This window comes from Alligator mississippiensis, chromosome 2 (assembly GCF_030867095.1).
Source record: "Alligator mississippiensis isolate rAllMis1 chromosome 2, rAllMis1, whole genome shotgun sequence".
Taxonomy (NCBI): Eukaryota; Metazoa; Chordata; order Crocodylia; family Alligatoridae; genus Alligator; species Alligator mississippiensis.
Window position 1 is genome coordinate 286,248,036 of NC_081825.1, and position 13,617 is coordinate 286,261,652.

A 13,617-nucleotide genomic window follows, 5' to 3' on the forward strand; every position below is an offset into this window, starting at 1 on the left:
GTTGTGCGTTCATTAACCTTCAGCCTAGGAGTAGTCTCTTTGGTTTAACAGGGTAATTCACATGAATAAAATTAGTCACACACTTTGCAGTTTGGGGATCACATGATCTGATCCAGTCAGAGGCAAAGCTCTGATTGACTTTGAGGGGAACTAGCAGAGGTTGATACAGCAGGCAATTCACTACCCATATCCCCAAGGTCTATTTTCTAACCTGAGAACAATGCAGTTCTCAAATACTTGCAGCTTGGTGCAACTCTCAGAAGGCCTGTCAGGTTGGTGAAGGCTCCTTTCTTCATTTTCATAACTGGGATACAAAAAAAAAAGTAATAAGGACTCTGGTTTGTAATGACGTACTGCATAATACTTCAGACAGCACTGAAGAGTGTGTTAGCAGAGCAGCAAAACAAAGCAAATCTTTTCTATTACTTATCAATTTATAGTACAGGTCTACTCTACCAAGCAATTCCTGGAACAGACAAAGATACCAGGCCCAGTCCTGACCAGGTAGGAGGGCAGGACTTGTTTTATCATGATAATCCTGTGAGCTCACACAGTTTAGGCTTTATAATGTCTTGATTGTTGGAGAATTTCCTGTTTATTTTTCTAAATACTTCCTTCTTCTAAGTAGCCAAGGAAAAGGGAAATACTCCAGAAGATAAAAGCACTGCTGAAAACCTCAGTGTGCCTGAGTTACCAGTGAAATCTGTCAACAGCTTCAGTCATGAAGTGACTCATACAACAGAGCTAGACAACTCAGTCTTTCACTTTGTTCTTGCCCTCTGTTGATTTATAGGAAAAGGGACACACAAAAAATCATGCTTTTTCAGAAATGTTTTACCTACAAGTAGTAAAGAATCAGGCCTTGCTATATGGGATATACAGAATGAGTTCCCCACAAGAGAAAAAAAAGAGAAAAGAAGGAGCCATAAGAAATTAGTGGGTAGCAGGTAGGAGGGTAGAGCATAGAACAAACTCTCTTCTCTAAGAAGCATGAAGGATAAGACCTCTCTGCAACTGGCAGAAAGGAGGGACAAGGACCCAGTTTTCCACTGAAAGAGGTAAGAGATACAGGAGGTCTCATCCCATGTTTTGGTCAGGAAAATCAGTTTAAAGACAGTCTTCCTGAGCACCTATACATGCTGGAGCGTGGTAATTATCATGCTTCAGCAGACTCCAGAATCAAGTGTATCAGCGTCCCTGTGCTGAAAAATGGTAGCGGGGCGCTTTAAACAAAAGCTTGTTCGATGAGCTTTAGTTCAAAGTGCCCCACTGCCATTTTTCAGCCTGGAGTTGCTGATACAAGGGATGCTCCAGGTGCTTTTAATTAGCACATCTCTCAGCGCTGTACTACTTAAAGGGCTCTCTTCCCCTCCCTGCCTCCTGGAGCACATCTATAAGTGTCCCCCAAGACCCTCCTTCAGAAGCAGATGCAAAACCCAGTGAAGTCAAGCCCTGGACAGTAGCACTGTTTAAAGCATCCTTTAGTATAATTTCCAGGAACCTAACCTTCCCCAAAATATATGCTCACCCACATAGTCACACAATCCAAGGAAGGTGAAGAAACTTCTTAGTCTAAGAAACAAATATTTAAAATTGGCACACCCCAGCAGAGCTAACTGTGTGGTCATGGCTTGACGGGAGCCTGCTGTGGAAAGGAATGGGGATCTGATGATGAGTTCAACCAGCGAGTCACCATTCTTTTCCCTGGCATTTCTTCTTTTTCTTCCTCTTACCAGAGGCAAGAATGCAGAAAAGGACAGGCCTGTTACCTCCACAGAAAGTGCTGAAATTCCTCCAGACATGCCACTTCCATTCTCTCTCTCAGTCGCTCACTGAGATGCTGGACAGCTTCTGCCCCTTCTGTCAATATCTGTTAATTACAAAAGGAGCAGCTGAACAGTCTGAAGTCATTTATAAGTCACTAGATGCATATGAATAGGTACAATTCCTTCACCTTGAAGAAAGTCCCTCTACTTCCTCTGGGGATGATTTATTTCTTGCTAATAGCACAGTATCCTCCACTTACCTGCAAACCAGACAAGTGTATAATTTGCTGAGCTATGTAATACAATTCCAGTCAATGTGTTGCCTATTGCTTACCTTGGAAGAAACAGGTGATTTGCATTTTGGTTAAGTATTTAACATATTTCAGCTCCACTCTGTAACTTAACTGTACTCTGATGCACTGCATACTAGCTGTCCCAGCAAATGTCTACTTGAAGCTAATTGTACTCCCTTCAGCTGCTGCAAAAACAGCAAAAGGGAAGCAGCTGTCAGAGGGCTGTTATTAGAAGCCATGGAAATGAAGGGAGGTGGTTAGTTTCATGGCTTCTAATAACACAGCCCTAATATTGTTGTGTCCCTTAGAAACATTAATCATGTGTATAAGTGCATGCTCTGGGGAAGTGCAGAGCCCATTCTCCATCCCAAGCTGAGGCACCTGGGCAGAGTGCACTGTATCAAATTCTACAGATACTTCCACTGAATTGCCAGGAGCTCCTTGTGACATCAGGAGCTATGTGAGGTGAATAAAAATGGCAGTATCAGTCCATACCCTTGTTCCTCACTAACAGCACTTGACCTTATGACCCAACATTTGGGGAAATATATCTTTATTGCTGTGGGATCCAGTAGTAACTTTCACATGACCTTGTAAAATAAGTATTTTTAACATTAGCCTATAGGAAAAAAGCCACCTGTGAGCATGAGGCAAGGTATATATTCAGGGATGGATCCGGGGGGGGGGGGTAGGGGGGAGTACACTTGGCACCCCCTTTTGATTTCTGCTTGCAACAGACCTGCCTGTTGCAGGGGCAGCCGTGATGCCCCCTGGTGGCTTTGAAACTCCTCAGCCTTTCTTCTATGGCTTGCCTTTTATGACTGATCATATGGGTGGTTCTTCTTTGGACTCTCTCAAGCTTGTCCACGTCCTTGTTAAAGTGTGGTGGCCAGAACTGAATGCAGTACTCCAGCTGTGGTCTCACCAGTGCCAAGTAGAGTGGATGAATCACCTCCTCGGTTTTGCTGGAGATGTATCGATTGATGCATGCCAGAGTATTATTTGCCCTACTGGCTACAGCATCGCACTACCGGCTCATATTCATACTGTGGTCTATTATTACCCCCAGGTCCCTTTCATTTGTGGTGCTAGTCAGTTTGGTGCCACCAAGCCTGTAGGTGTGTTGGGGGTTGCTCATCCCGAGGTGGAGCACTTTGCATTTCTTGACGTTGAACTTTATCAAGTTCCGATCTGCCCAACTTCCTAGCCTGTCTAGGTCCACCTGTATTTGTAGCCTATCTTCAAGTGTGACCACGCTCCCCAATAACTTGGTATCATCCATGAACTTGGCCAGCGAGCTCTTCACCCCCACATCCAAGTCATTAATAAAGATGTTGAAAAGTACTGGACCAAGCACTGACCTCTGCAGGACACCGCTGCCCACTTCTCACCAGGATGACACAGATCCTTTCACTACAACTCCCTGGGTCCTATCCCACAACCAGTTTCTCACCCACCTGACTGTCTTGGAGTTAAGCCCACAATCCTCCAATTTTCTCATGGAGGACATTGTGGGATACTAGATCAAAGGCGTTTTGGAAGTCAAGGTGTACAGTGTCAACCTGCTCTCTCGTGTCCATGTGGCGAGTTACCTGGTCATAGAAGGAGATGAGGTTGGTAAGGCAAGACCTGTCCATGACAAAGCCATGCTGGCTGTCATTCAGAATCTTACCTTCTGCAAGCTTATCGCAGATAAATTCCTTGATGAATTTTTGTAGGATTTTCCCTAGGATGGAAGTTAGGCTGATTGGCCTATAGTTACTAGGCCCGTGCAAAGCGGCTGGTATTCACTTGGGATTCAGCCGATTCGGGGGACGGCGATTTGAATCACTGTCCCGAATCGATTCGACTGAATCGGATTCAGAGAATCGGCTGCTGCTGAATCAGCTGAATCTCTGAATCACACAGGCCCTTCCCCCGCCATCTCTCCCAGCCCCGCCTGGCCCCAGCTCTCAGCTTTTAAAAAAAAAAATCCCACTCACCAACTGCTGCGGGGGGGGGGGGGGGCCCGAGGAAAAGAGCGATCCCTGCTTCCCCCCACTGCGCCACACCACATGGGGGGCTTTGCTATGAGCCCCCTGAGCCCCCCCCACTCTCCCAGACCCCCCCATGGCTGCCCCACCTGCCCCAGCTCCCAGCCCTTAAAAAAAAAAAAAAAAAAGGCCCAATTTACCAGCTCCTGCCAGGCGGTGGGGCAATCCCCACTGCCCCCCACGGCATAAGGGTGCTCTGCCACAAGCCCCCAGAAGCCCCAAGGCTGCTGCAGGAGCCGGTGAGTTCAGGGGTTTTGTTTGTTTTTTTTAAAGGGCCGGGAGCTGGGGCAGGGCGGGGCACCCATGGGGGTGGGGCTGGGAGAGCGGGCAGGGGTCAAGGGGCTTGTGGCAGAGACCCCCACACAGTGTGGTGCAGTAGGGATTGCCCCTCTGCCTGGCAGCAGCCGGTGAGTGGGGGCTTTTTTTTTTTTTTTAAACACCTGGGAGCTGGGCCGGGCAGGGCAGCCATGGGGGTGCTGGGAGAGCAAGCAGGGGCCAGGGGAGCATTTGGGGGAGCAGGCAAGGGATGGGGCCTTGCAGGGGTCCCCCCCATGGTCCCCTCCCCTGCCCTCTACTTACCAGCATGGAGTCCAGGAGAGCTTCAAATTGATTTGGACCTTTTAACTGTTCACCTGATTTGATTCGGGTTGGGAGATTTGGCCACCAAATCGAGCCAAAACTCCTCCAAATCGAATCAGCACCCGAAGCTTTGCACAATCCTAATAGTTACCTGGGTCCTCCCTCCTGCCCTTCTTGTGGATGGGCACAACATTGGCCCTCTTCTAGTCCTCAGGGACTTCTCCAGAGTGCCACAAGCTGTGGAAGAGTTTTGCCAGGGGTTCCACAATGACTTTGGTCATTTCCTTCAGCACTCTTGAATGAAGATCATCCTGTCCTGCTGACTTATATACAGTACATCTATTTTTTTTAATTGGTTTAATTGTATTTTGAAAGAGAAACTGCCTAAAGATCCTAGAGCAAGCCTTGGTCTGTCCCCCTGCCAATGTGTCCTTCTCAGACTCCACTGATCCCTATCTAGTACTCATATTAGGTGGGCATATCTCGCTTGTCCATGCCCCCAAGGCACTCATTACCTTATGATCATAGACTCAGACCTCCCCTACAGCGATGCCCATGCCTCACAGGTGTTTCCAATCAATCATTTCAGTAGGCTCCTGGTCTGAGTCCAGTGTCATGTCTCTTCAGGCCTTTATGTTTTCTTGTCCTGCCCTTCTTGGGCACTGGGACAAGGCCCCTGACCTGTCTCTTGCCCTCTTGGGCATTGGGTCCCTGACTCTATCACTGCCTTTCTCAGGTGCTGGGCCTTTGGCCCCAATTCTGCCACTCTAAGGTACCAGGTCCCACACCCTGTGTCTGTCTCTTTCCCTCCATCTTTGGGCTCCCGGCCCCAGTTCTTACCTGCTTGGGCTACACTACAGTTTATTTCTTGCCCCTTAGCAGGCTCAAGCCTCACAATGCCTCTCTGACTCTACTGGGATCTCCTCTTACCCCTGATAGTCCCAACCCAAACTGCTGGTTAACATTTAAATAAAAGGCATAAACCCTTTGGCTATAACTAAACTCTTAGCCTAGTGGCTGTATAACAAAACCCCTACTCATCCCCTGCCAGAACCTCAGCTCCTTACTCATTGCTCTCAGGTATAGCCAGATCTCAGTCACAGCCATCTCTCTGGACAGCTCTTCCCCTTTCAGGCTCCAGGGCTAAACTGGCCATCCTGAATCAGGCTCTGGGCTTATGTGCCGCATAGACCCTTTTCTGGTCATGTGGCTTCCCCAGCTACATACAGGTATCTTCTACTTAGGCTTGTTGGCTTATTTCTTGGGTTCCAGAGCAGCTTACTGCTTCTGCCAAACTGCTGTAGCAGTGTCCTGCTTCCTATGCAGGGATCTACCCTGTTATACTATTGCAGAGCAGCCAGCCCTGCAATAGGCACTCATAGCCTATAAATCCCAAGGGAGCGGCTCATACTGAGCAGCCATCCTCACCTGAGGCTCTCTCTGCTGCTGTTTCTCCCTCGAAGTACCAGAAGCCCTAAGGTCCGTGTTACACTACTCCACCCAAGGTTTAAAACCAACTGCCTGGAAGTGGCAACAGCATTTCTAGTCAGGCAGCACTGAGGGAGTCACTTGACTTCATGGCTCATTATTATCTACCTGATCCCTTCTAAACTCCTCATTCTACAACCCTCTCTTTTTTAATGGTCTTGGTGTTCTACCAATCATGTTATCCTTTGTTCTGCAATTCTGCTGTCTGTTAGGAGCTTCATTACTAGAAGCTGCTATTTCAGTCCTGCAGATTGTTTCAAACTCATTGCAAAGAAGTTATATTTGTTTTTTGCTTCAATCTTAAACTGAATAATCCAGCCCTAGTGTATAGCTTCTAGTTAACTGGAGAAAAATGTGTTATTTTTACATGTGATGATGCACCTCATCATCTGCACCCTGCCCCCCCTTTCAAAATGCTAGATCCAACCATGCATGTATTTCACGATGGTGGCAGTCAGCAATGGGTCTGGCCTAAACTGTTAGGGTCACCACAGTCTGGTCAAGCTTATCTGGTCAGATAGATGGCTAAGCTGTGCACTTTGCTCCTTCGCACCAGAAGGGTAAACACCAATTTCAGTTTAGATCAAATCGAACAGGTGGTAACTTACCACCACCTGAGCTGCTCTGTGGAAATGAAACCTTTTTGGAGAAGGGGACCAGATGGGAAAAAATAGACAGATGGAATAATATCCTATGCTTTACCAATGCTCCTAGCAGCATCAGAGGGAAAATGACTCATGCAGGGTGGGACTTCCTATGGACTAATCACAATAAATATCTCAGTTCAGAAAAGGCGATGCAGGAAACACATTGAGAATGTGAGCTGGGATTCATGAAGTGTTGCTGATGAGCAACTAATTTTCATAGGTAATATTTGCATAAGGATCATATATTTATATAGGATTTTTCATCAAATATAATCCATTCCGAAGTACTTTCAAACATAATCAGCTAGATGTTGCTATCATGACAACCACCACTGAAATTCAGCCAGATATGGCTGCAGTTGGCCAGAATGCTACAGCACTGTGCATCAGATTAGGACAGGAAGTAAACAATACCTTTGTTAATGTGTGGGGATGGCAGACAGGTAAGCACATTCTGCTGGAGTTTGGAACCTGACCAAAACCTTAGATTGAACAAGACAGTCTGTACTACATATCATTCAAAAGAGTTTTGGGCCTACTCAACACTTACAGTTTTGCTGGCCTATTTCTGGCAGTTAGCGCTGTGAAAAATCACATCTCTAACCAACAACTAAACTGGCAAGAAACTAAATGTGAATGCAGTTACGCCAGTAAAACAGCAGTTTTGTCAGTATAACTTATTTCAATCGGGGAACTAGAAAATATAAAATGAGCAAAAGAATTATTTTGCCAATATAAGCTACATCTCCCCAGGGTGGACTTGAGGACATACTAGAGCTTTACAGCTTTCATAGATTCTATGATCCAGTCCAAACATTTTTTTCACTTTGTTAAACTCAAGGCACCCCTCATTAGACTCCAGTCTCCCTTTAAAAAATGCCAGCTCTTAGTTTTTACTTGTTGCTTGACTAAAGATAAATACTAGAGCAATTCTCCTGTTGCAGAGAGCTTTAACGTGTGAATTGTGTGTAGGTTTGCACACCTAACCATGCTAATGTTAAGTGTGCATCATCCTGTGGCACTCTCAAAAGGATCTCACGGCACCCTGGCTGAGAATCACTCATCTAGTCAGTCCTCCTGCATATCAGTCCTTTACACTTCACCCTGTACTCAGCCCAGTTGCTTGTTATTTCAGCATCTCTTAGTTCAAGACCAAACGTCAAGGCCTATTTGAGGCCCAATAAGGATTTAGAGCCGAACACTGGCCCTTGTTCTTTCTTCTGGCTTATAGCTCAGAAATCAGCATGATCTGCTCTGTGATTATCATTCTGCTCCTGCCCCTTTCAGACCACTCCTTTGTAGTGCACACACACCGTGCACTGAAATAGTCTCAGCTGTTAACTGACAGTTGTATATCACTGTGCAATATGCCATGATTTCCATGTCCACCTCAGTAAGAATTTGCAAGGCCTTTGATATATCCAGCCCTCTTATTATCCAGGAGATACGGCCATCACACTGCAATGTAGAACTCAGGCCAAGCAGGCTTGTTAGAACTACACTGCCTTCTTCTAGGGAACTGGAGGAAAATCCCACTGTAAATGCAGCACAAGACACTGACTAAAACAAAACTATTTCCCAAAGCTCTTCACACTGGCTCTCCATATGTTTCCAGGCAAATCACCTGTAGTGGTGTTTTTGGAACATAATGCCACCTGCAGTGTTACCATGAGAGTAGAAATAGCATATGGACCAGTTTACTCTCAACTTGTACACAACATGCAGGGAACAGGATGCAAGCAATTGCCAAGTAGATGCTATGCTTGGAAAATCTTCTCTATACCCATATGCTGCATGGTATAAAAACATTTATATTTCATGCAGCAGTAGTTCCAGCACTCCCAGTGTGATCCTCAGTCCAAACCTCTCAGTGACATCATGGGCAGCGAGATCAGGCTATTACTCATGATACAAGACACAGGGAACTTGATCTCTTTCTTCCGTTATATACGCAAGAGGGAAAACTGATCTCAGTTATGGAGCCGCCACTAGGGCTGTGCAAAGCTTCGGTAGTCGATTCAATTCAGAAGAGATTCTGCCCGATTCAGGGACTGAATCTCCAAATCCAAATTGAATTGAGAGACCAAGTAAAAGCTCCGAATTGATTCGAAGCATCCGAATTGATTCAGAAAAATTTCGGAAAAGATTTGGCCAATTCAGAGATTCACCCATAGACTAAACAGGCAGCTGACAGCTGCCTCCAGCTGGTAAGTCTGTTGGGGTTGGAGGAGGGAGAAGGGAAGGGAAGGGATTGGGAGAGGGAGGGATTGGGGCTGGGACTGGCAGGGCAGGAGAGCATATTACTCACTCAGCCCCAGTGGCCCCAGCTCCCAGACAGCACACGGTGCCCTGTGGTGCCACGCAGCACCCATGCCATGAGGCAGCTGCTGTGTGGGTGCCAGGCAGGAAAGAGGTGATCTCCACTGTCCCCCACTGCCTGTGTTGCATGGGGGGGCTCTGCCACGAGCACCCAGAGGACCCAATTGCTGCTGCCAGAGCTGGTGAGTGCAGGGCTTTTTTTTTAAGTGCCAGGAGGCTGGGGCCAGGTGAGGGATGGGGCTGGGCAGAACAGCCATGGGGGCTTCTCCTGCAGCTCCCCCCACCCAGGGAAAGGCAGGCACAGTCAGAGGAGCTGCCCAGCTGTGCCTGCCTCTCCCCAACTGATCTGAATCACCGAATCTGTCTGAATCAACGCTGAATCTTCCAAAGCTGATTTAGCCGAATCAATTCAGGACAGTGATCCAAATCTCTGAATCAAATCACTGTCCTCCGAATCAGTTGAATCCGAATCAAATACTTCCCTGTTTGTGGAGGCCTAGCAGCCACTTAGCTGGAATCAATAGGATTTCTGGTGTGTGACAGAGCAGATTTTTGCCTAGATCCTATACAATTGGAGCACACCAAATTTTCACAATTGTGCTTGTAACAACAGTTATGCTAAAAGAAATGTGAGGTGTTGGGTTCAGCCTTCAATTTACCTTAACAACTGTAGTGTCTGTGACCAGTTTTTTCCTGGGAGTAATGGCTTCTTTCAGTGCTTCTCTTACTTCCTCCTGCATAAAAGAATATATTGAAAGCGTTTAAAATCAGAAGCCATTTGTGTGTCAAGTTTCCACCACTCCCACCACCCCACTGGACTGGAAGACCTTTGGTCTCTAACTATTCCCTGTCTAGTCCTTTTTAACATAAAGCTGGACAACATACAACTGTCATAAGAACATTGTTCTGTTTGAGATCTCTCTCTCTCTCTGTGCATGTGTGTATGTATAGACACACACACATACATATACCATGTGTTTGGAGTCTACAGTCTATGGGCTTGTCCTCACTGCACTGGTAGCTTGAGTTCTCTGCACTTGAGTTAACCTCTCTCAGCTTAACTTAGCTAGAGGCAGTGATTACCCCCCACAAAACACTGAAGCTGCACAAAAATTTTGGATCAGGAGCACAGCTAGCTGTGTCCCCACTGCTTCAACAGCAGCAGTACTTAGGCTGCAATTGCCGCCAGCCCTACAAATGGGCCAGCCATAGCAAGTCAGAGGAGAGACAGACAGACAGACACGTTAGAAACAACACCTCAGACTACCATTACAGTGAAGACATGCCTGTGCATGATGGGGAAATGGCTAGAGACTGGCAAGAGCAGGCCATATGCTCCATCAGAGGCAAGGTCAGCTATTAAATGGCAATCCCCAACACCAGAAGAAGGGAATTGATTTCCCATTTTTAAGTTTTAAAACTACTTCTTTCAGTTTCTGATGGGTTTCCCCCAGCTCCATGTCCCTACCACTGCATGCAACTTTGGAATGAAATCCTGACACTGGGGCCACAGGAACACCAATACCTGCATATGTCTGACCTCCACTACAGAGGGCAACTGTGACAGAGGCAAACTCTCAGCTCTGGTCACAGTACCAGCCCACCACTTGTCTTTGGGAAGGCCACCCACCTTACTTGTCTGCCATGCCTTGTTGTAAATTAGATGTTACATGTAATAAGATGTTAATGAGGTGGGAGGCTGCCCTTTGAGCACCCTGCTGTTCATGGACGGTACCCCTTTTATCATGTCCTATGCCTCGCAGATGACATTCGTGAGTTGTGCTATGCTTCAGACTGAGGCCAGGCCCAGCTCGGCACAGTGTTAAGTCTTTCTCGTGCTGCCCTATTCAGGGCCTCACTGCCCCCCTCTCACTGGGGCCTCTACCACTCTGCCTGCTCTCACCAGGCCTCTCACACTCTTGCCCCTTACCAGGCCACATTCACTCCACCCTGCACCTTTGAGCAACCACATAGGCCATTAGGCTTGTCTCTGCACTCCTTGACCATCCCTGGCGTAGCCTTTTGAGCCTGTCCCCCAACCCTCATCTACACGGTGGCTGGGCAATTTGCCAAACACTGGGCTGACTGCTCCTAGCCCTGCACTGGGTAACTCAATTCACTGGTTCACTAATTGGAACCTGTTCTCACCCCTTTTACCCACAGCTCTTTCTATGCTGCCTGCTTGGCATCAGGTCCACATGAGGCCTCAGGCATCCAAAGACTTACCTGGACCTGCACTTTCACTGCTCTCTGGGCCTTAATTCTACTCTTACCACTCTCTGGGGCTCCAGGGTCTTGCACCCCAATGGGCTCAGGTGCCATTCACACAGGCATGCCTGGCCCCACTAGTCTCTAGGGTCTTGCACCCCTCCGAGCTCAGGTGCCACTCACACAGGTGTGCCTAACCCCACTACTCTCCAGTCTTAAGAACCTACCTATTGGCAAGGGCTGAGGTTTTCAGGCGCCCCTACTCACCTCTCACCGGGGTGCTAACTAGACTGGCATTTTTGGGGGACTGTCCCATCACAGATAGTCCCACCAAGCCACCCATCCCCAGCAGGGTGCAGTTTACAGTCATACCCAGGACCAGGAGCTTCCAGCCATCCCCATAGCTCCTGCCATTACCTCCAAGATGTTCCTTGAGTAGCAGGGCAGTCAGCTGCTAGCAGCAGACTGCTGCATCAGCCATGAGAGCCAGGATCTTCAGATGGCTACTTCATCAGGGCTAGCCTGCGCCTGCACCTGCCTCCTGCCTGCTCTCTTCCTTAAAGTGGCAGACTCCAAAGGTGCTCAGCCACCCACTTTCCCCCTTAAAATTGGTTCCTGGGGGAAGGCTCTTCCCTGCTGCTCACAAAGCAGGCTCACTCAGAGCCTGCAACAGCCCTTCAGTGGTGAGCTCCCCGCTGGTGCTCCACCACACACCTTTCCCCTTAAAAATGACTCCTCATGGGTGTCTCCAGGCCTCCCTCCATGCAAGCACCTCTCCAGCCTGCTGCAGCCCACGCTAAATGGTGAGCACCCCAATTGTGCTCCACCCAGCAACAAACACATTCAAGCTAGTGATACCAGTGCTCATCCTAGAGAGATGAGATTGAAGACCAGAGCTTTTCTGAATACAGCAAACTATGTTTAGGATTCAACCCATGAATGTCTATTTGAATTGAGTGTACCTCTCACTACTAGTAAACGTTCAAGCAAGCAGTTTTATATTTGCAGAAATAAAGGGCAATCCTCATCACAGCAGACGAGGGTGTTCAGGAGAATATTCTTTATTCGCCAAGGCTATTCTTCTATTTGGGCCATTCTAGTTGTCCACTTCAGGAACGAACAGAGTGCCATGCGACTTGCAAGCCCAGTCAGACACCATGAGAAAGCTATCTTCAAAGAAGAATTCATAAGCTTGTTCATGTATCCTGACATACAGTCATTTTACAAAAGAAAAAGAGGCTAATTTCACAATGACTATTATATGTGATGGTTTGGTAGTGACTCACACATGAACAGATGGCTACTGAGCCTAGTGTGATTATAGCCACTTCTTCTTCTGAAATAGAGACAGAAAAGAGAACAGGAAGATATGTGTTTTTCCGTGTGGTCCAGACTCACAAAAACAAATAAGCATGTGCTTACCTTTAAGTACTGAAATCAATAAGACTCAGCCCCAAGTTTAAGTACTTTCCAAAGCTGGGGCCTACACAAGTATGGATCTGACTAAATATACCTTTTCCTTTCTGAATTCCTGAGGGACGTACGAGAACCTACAAAGCTCCTCAGTTTTTGGTTCATCTTACTGTACGTAATAGATTTTCCCTATCCCTCTAAGGACAGATTGTCAGCGGGTGTGGTTTGAGAGCAGCTGAGAAATAGAAATAGAAAGTGAAAGCCTTTCCAAAGCCAGGGAAATGCCCGTGCTGCTGCTTTGGGGGTTTAGCTGCATTAAAAAGAGCTGCTGGATTTGGAGACATTGGTCTCATCACTGCCAGTGGAAAACCCCTCATGCAGAAGCTTCAGTCAGACAATTCTAATTCATTTGTAAGCCACACATAAACAGAGCATCCTTCAAAGAGCTTTCTACCAGCTTTGGAAACTAAGGTCATGTATGCATCCCAAGGCCTTCAGCCACACTGAACCCTTATGTAGAAACTATGCAAGGGGATGGGCGTCTGCATGACCCTGTATGTTCTACTGGGGGTGTCTATGCCAGCCCTGCTGGATTAGTGTGGAAGGAAGACTACTCTGGGAGCAGGCTGGAAGTGAATTGTGCGAGGATCCACAGACCCACTGCTACTAAGATCCAGTGGCCTCACTAGTCTGAATGACATGTTGAAAGGGATGGCAGCCATTACACCAGACTATAGTCCAATTAATGTCCTCATACAATTCCGGAATTTCGGCAGTGCATTTCATCCCCCCCTCTCTCTGTACCATCAGTCCTCTGGTATTATGTAAGTGAAATGGATTTTCCCAGAGCATAGCTCATGCAGCACTAGGA

At 47.2% G+C, this 13,617-nt stretch overlaps 1 protein-coding gene across 4 annotated transcripts in view; it reads right to left on the minus strand.

Moving 5' to 3' along the window:
• Positions 1-13,617, minus strand: part of LOC102561858 (uncharacterized) — a 101,173-nt gene that overhangs the window by 26,459 nt on the left and 61,097 nt on the right. For all 4 annotated transcript variants that reach the window (XM_006267953.4, XM_059723255.1, XM_019481558.2 and 1 more), the window contains exons 4-6: positions 9,785-9,859; positions 1,770-1,870; positions 212-304 (exon numbers count right to left, since the gene is read on the minus strand). In XM_006267953.4, the coding sequence (XP_006268015.3) occupies positions 212-304; positions 1,770-1,870; positions 9,785-9,859 (269 nt within the window). The remainder of the gene's footprint in view (positions 1-211; positions 305-1,769; positions 1,871-9,784; positions 9,860-13,617) is intronic.